The sequence below is a fragment of the Bison bison genome, unplaced genomic scaffold (assembly GCF_000754665.1).
Source record: "Bison bison bison isolate TAMUID 2011002044 unplaced genomic scaffold, Bison_UMD1.0 scf7180017864452, whole genome shotgun sequence".
Lineage (NCBI taxonomy): Eukaryota > Metazoa > Chordata > Mammalia > Artiodactyla > Bovidae > Bison > Bison bison.
This window is the reverse complement of record NW_011495014.1, coordinates 3,481,356-3,487,418: the sequence shown is the minus strand read 5'-3', so window position 1 is coordinate 3,487,418 and position 6,063 is coordinate 3,481,356. Positions and strand designations below refer to the sequence as shown.

The 6,063-nt window shown below is 37.3% G+C and overlaps 1 protein-coding gene across 1 annotated transcript in view; it reads left to right on the top strand.

Moving 5' to 3' along the window:
- Window positions 1–6,063, top strand: part of CSRNP3 (cysteine-serine-rich nuclear protein 3) — a 105,199-nt gene that overhangs the window by 88,456 nt on the left and 10,680 nt on the right. Inside the window, exon 4 of the mRNA XM_010858947.1 lies at window positions 3,643–3,939. Coding sequence (XP_010857249.1) covers window positions 3,643–3,939 — 297 coding nt within the window. The remainder of the gene's footprint in view (window positions 1–3,642; window positions 3,940–6,063) is intronic.

The following is a 6,063-nucleotide window of genomic DNA, read 5'->3' as shown; positions in this document are numbered from 1 at the left end:
TGTCTTAGAGAAGATGTAATTGTTAATAATCTGAGCTTCAGGAATGCATAGAATAAGGAGGCTGCATTTGATGAACTAATGTCTGAAAACTCAAGGATTCTGTTTTAAGATAGGAAAAAGACATTTAAAGGTATCATTCATGTCAAAGAGAAAAAAATTGTACAGAATAAATATTCCTGTGAAGATGGGTCATGGGGTAAAGGAGTCAGCAGAAACAGATGAGGAAATCTTGGAAGACTCCCCAGAGTTTGTTGTACCAGATCTTGAAAGTGAAATGAACATGAGTTAGTGAACAGAAATAAAATGCTCATTGACTTATTTCTCCATTGCTCTAATATAGAAAATGCATTTGAAAATAATGTATGCAATACTCTAATTTAAAAGAGCATTTAAGCTCAGTAGGTTTGGCCTGAGTTTTAAAGGTGCAATTGGGCATATCCTGGAGGAGAGAGTTGGAGAAGGACTTCCGAGGGGACAGCGGAGAAAATAGTACCTGTCAGTGGTTACACACCAAACCAGATACTGTGAGGAGGGGAGACAAGCCAGTTAACTAGGATGAACTGGAATAGTTCCAGTCTTCACTAGAAATGGCAGAGATGATATTGGATAGGTGAGGAGAAAACCTTGCCAGACCACTTCAGTGATAATATGAGATTTTGAAAATCTTGATTAGAGCCCTTGTATGTTCTTGAACAAGAGTAAAAATAATTTGCACTCTGTATCAAGGATTTTTAGATTCTTAATTGAATTTTTATTTTAAAATGAAACTACTTATTGTAATTTAAGTGACAGGTACACAGCAAAGTGATTCAGTTTTGTGTGTGTGTGTGTGTTTGTATATATATATATATATATCTTTCTCAGAATCTTTTCCATTATAGGTTATTACAAGATATTGAGTTCCCTGTGCTATACAGGGAACCAACAACCAACCTTGTTGGTTATCTATTTTATACAATGTATAGTAGTGTGTATATTTTATTCCCAAACTCCTAACTTATCCTTCTTTTCTCCTTTCCCTTTGGTAATCATAAATTTCTTTTCTGTCTGTGAGTCTATTTCTGTTTTGTAGATAAGTTCATTTTATCATTTTTTTTAGATTCCACATGTAAGCAATACCATAAGATATTTATCTTTGTCTGCCTGACTTACTTCCCTTGTTATGATAATCTCTAGGTCCACTCACGTTGCTGCAAATGGGATCATTTCATTTGTTTTAATATTTCATCACACAGACATATATACATACGTATATACACACACACCATATCTTCTTTATCCGTTTTCTGTCAATGGACGTTCAGGCTGCTTCCATGTCTTTGCTACTGTAAACAGTGCTGCTGTGAATGAACACCAGCATCACGCAGTGTATACAAGAATGCGTGTATGTTTTCAAATTATAGTTTTCTCCAGATAAATGCTCAGGAATGAAATGCTCAGGAATGGAATCAGTGGATCATGCGGTATTGGATTAAGAATCATCTGTAGTTTATTTGAGATACAGTTGTTTCTTTTTCATTCTTAGATGCCAGTTGGGTTATTCATGTTGTCCTAAAAATTTTCATGTCTTTAAAATGTTTACTTATTTTTATTGATTTTTAGATTCCATGTGTTATATGACAGCCACCATTATTTTTTAAAAAATCAAGCTCTATTAATATGAAATGAAGTTCTTTGTTGTTTTTATTATATTACCAGCTTCACAAGGGAGCAAAAATATTATAGAACATGGAGATTAAGTAGGAAGAAGGTACTGAAATGAATCCTGGGTGCCCTGCATGTGCTACGGAGTCAGAATTTCGATGAAGTTCACATAGACAAGCCAAGAATTAATGAAAACATAATTTAAATGCCACAGAGATGACAAAATAGGAAAGGTAACCCTCCTGTTGGTTAATGCAGATTTACCTATCTCAGAGGACTGAGTATATGTTAGGCAGTTATACACTTGAATTCCTTCAAAAATCAAATCTTTACAGATAGAAAGATGCTTCTGTGGGCAAATAAGAATTAACAAAAGTGCTAATAGCAGCCAAACAAAGTAATATCCTATTAGTGGACATCAAAGAAAAGTGAAAACAGCTTAACCAATGCATTTATAAAGAAATTTCAAGGAAGGTAATAAATTACAGATCACAGCAAGAAACAAAACCCAATAAAAGGAAATGCCTAACTTTGTTAGAACATAGATTTAAGCTCTGAAGTAAAATAAATAAATATATATAAATATATATATAATAAATCAACAGCTTTTGAGAATGTATTTCAGGGACTCTGCAACACACACACAGACACACACATACTTGCTACTGTGTAGTTTCCTCCACCTGAGGGCAAAGATCAACCTTTTATTTGTTTTTCAATACATTCAGAGTTGTCAAGTTTGGGATTTTTGGTCAGTAATAAATATTCTTCTCTAAGTGTCAGACTTTTTCCTATGAAGATGACAAAATGATGTCTGGTGTCACCAGGGTATTTTTACTGTGTAATAACTGAATTGTTGTTAAGATCAAAAGGCATAGTAATGATTACAGTTAATGAAATCCATAAAGTAATACATTGAAAAGCTAAAGAATCAAAAAAGTTCTATTTAGAACTTCTTTGAATAGTCCCTTACTGAGTTTCTGCATTTATTCCTGTGCTGCTTCTCAGAATATATGTTTTGCTCATATTCAGAGAAAGTGTCTCTTTCTAAATGCTTTTTTATGAAGAAAACATGTTCTGTGGTGATATAGCAGTAAGAAGTGAAATACTGACTCTGGGTTTCCTGATGAATGAAATTAATTTAGGAAAGAAATATACACGGAAGAGAACAGTTACAGTATGAGACCCAGCCGCCCAGGGGCTGTATTGCGGAAGGTACTGCTGTGGGTCGTCTCCTATGAACTCCTTTGGGGGCGGAGTTTGTTTGGGTACCTGTGTGCAAGAGCCTGCCTCACTGCCATCTGCTCTTGTCTTACTGAGAGCACACTGACCTGACTGACTGCTTCGTATCAAGGCCTTGTTCATGGAACATTCTGTACAGAAACCATGTTTGTAATCCCAACAGCACAGGGCAGCAAAACTTTATTTCCTAGTACATGGCTTCTCTGGAGCCCAAAAGACAGAGTTGTTGTTTCAAGGACATGTTTTGCTGATTTAGGTGGCAGCAGCTTCCACTAAGATGCTATCACCTCTGAACAAGGACACATTTATCCCAACATCAAATGTGTCCATCACGAACTGAGTCTAAAGATAGCTTTCACTGATGGGCATCTGTAACCTTTGGCCTGTTTCACATCATGCTGGCTGAAAGCTCCAACAACTGTAGCTCCTAGATTAGGAGGTTAAGAGTTCCAATTAACAGGTCTTGTGTCCATATAAAAGCCTATCATTTTGATATGTTCATGTACCTTCCTGTAACTTCTCTAAAGAGAAAAGTAAGAGGAAATGATTTGACTCACAGTTTTGTTTTGTTTTTTTTTCATCCCATATGAATCATTTGTAAGTGGAAGTGTAGACCTCTTAATCTCCCACACTTATCCACAAACACTTATGGATTATAGGGACATAGTGTTATATAATAACTTCATTCTTACCAAGTGCAAAAGTGGGGAATTTTCAAACCTGCTAAGTCTCTTATTTGCTGCTTTGTATTTCTAGATGACAAAGAATGGCACCGTGGAATCTGAAGAAGCGAGCACTCTTACAGTGGATGACATTTCTGATGATGATATTGATTTAGACAATACCGAGGTGGATGAGTACTTCTTTCTTCAACCCCTGCCAACAAAAAAACGAAGAGCACTGCTGCGGGCCTCTGGAGTTAAAAAGATTGATGTGGAGGAAAAGCATGAGCTGAGGGCCATCCGCCTGTCTCGAGAGGACTGTGGTTGTGACTGCCGGGTGTTCTGTGATCCAGAAACATGTACCTGCAGCCTGGCAGGCATTAAGTGTCAGGTAAGGATTGGGATTTCAGGGAACCCAAAGGCAAGACATTATACACTACCCACTAAAGAGGCAGTTGTGTTACATATAATGAAGTTTCCCACACGTGGAAAAAACTCTGAAGCAAGGCAAGACACATGATTCAAGAAGAGAGAAATACTAATTCAATGACATGAGTATATGTAATATATATACTTATGCATAATATATATTATATAAACATGCATATGTACATATCTATGTAAATATATGTGTACATAATATTTTATATATTATGTATGTGTATTGCCTATACACACATATATCTATTTATATATTATATAATATTATTTGTATATATAATATTTATATGTATTACATACATAGTATACATAATATATAAATGTGTATGTGTATATATATTAATGTGTATGTATACACATTAATATATATATACACACACATATATGACATATATGTGTGAAAGGCAATCCAAACTGCAATTATCAGTTGAAATTGTTTCCCCTTGGATTCATTTATTATACGAGCTCACTTTGGCTTCTAACAAGCAGCCAAGGAGATCATGTCATCCCCACCATTTGAGTTTGCATTCTCTAATCCATCCATGGGCTATAATATGATGATTGGTTAACAGTGGTGCAGACTAGTGGAATAATGATTAGACTGGAACTTCAGAAAACTGAGTTCTGGCTGTTTTCTGCCACTATGTGAAACTGGCAAGTCAGGTAAGCTTACTGGGTTCAATTTTTGCACCTCTGACCTGAATGGGCTAGACTAGATCAGGGGTTGGGGAATGATTATTCACAGGTCAAATCTGGCCTGCCACCTGATTTTTGTAAATAAAATCTTATGGAGACACAGCCATGTTCTTCTTTTTTTGTTTACATATTTCCTATAACTGCTTTCATATTTCTACAGCAGAATTGAGTAGTTGCTGGAGAGACTATATGACTCACAAAGCTTAAAATTATTCTCTGGCCTTGTACAAAAAAAAAGCTTACCAACCCCTGAACTAGATGATTCTCAGGTTCCTGTCCATCTGCAGCATTGGTGCTATGTGATTAAATAGGGGGTGGTATTTTATGCAGAAATTCAACTTTTTCAGTTAAAGCCCTCAGGCAGACAAAAGGAGAAGGCAGTTCTCATCAGTTGAGCAGTTGCTTGAGGTGGATTCACAGAAAAGGAAATCACTGCTTCCAAAGTGGCTCTAGATTCTGGCTCTGACATCTGCTACTGCTTTTTGTTGGGGCCAGGATGACTGGGATCGAATCTGCTTTCTTCTCTGTAACATGGGAAATTCCTGAGCTTGCATAAGGTAGCAAGAAAGGCAAGTTCTTCCTGGTTGCCTGTACTCTGGTCTGCATACAGATGGGGTCTAAGACAGTAAGCGTATCTTAGGCGTTCCTTGGGATGCCCAGAATTCCACTCATCACCTGAGTGAGGACCTCGGGCTTACACCCTTTGCTGAACCCAATCACTCGATCACTCCAATTATTGGAGTAATTCTGGGGTATTGATTAAATAAGCAGCTTCTCTAGAGAAGCCTGTAGTCTAAGGGAGAGCAGGGGAGGGGGAGCCAGCAATTAAACCAGAGTCCACCAGTCACAGTCATGAATGTGCGTACCTTTCGCAGCCCCCACAGTGCATCAAGTACCAAGGACCCAAAAGAAAAAGACAGTGAACCAATGCGAGTGAATTATCAGGCTGCATGAGACTAAATGGTGTCTCAGGCAGAGAAGTTCATTTTATAATAAGAAAAGAAAAAACTCATGGCTAGTGTGAGGAATGTCATGTTATTTAGACTAAAAATAGCAGATGGGTATGAGGGCAGTAAATTTGTTTAAAATTGGGCGTGTGAGCTGGCTTGCTGCTGAAAAAAGAGCTCAGGAAAAAGACAGAAGCACTGGGGGGGAAAAATGGGGCCGAAATTAACGGGCAGGAGAGAAGGGGTAAGGGAGGATGGAAACAGAAGTAAAGAAAGCGCAGGAGGGATAAACGGATTAAAACCATACCATCAACTCGTTTTTATATGGAGCATAGGTTTAAAATCAGTTTTAACTCTTCTGTCCTAAGCCTTCACTTCCCCTTTTGTTTCTGTTTGCTGTTTGATTGTCATTTATTCTGGCCTAAGTGGGT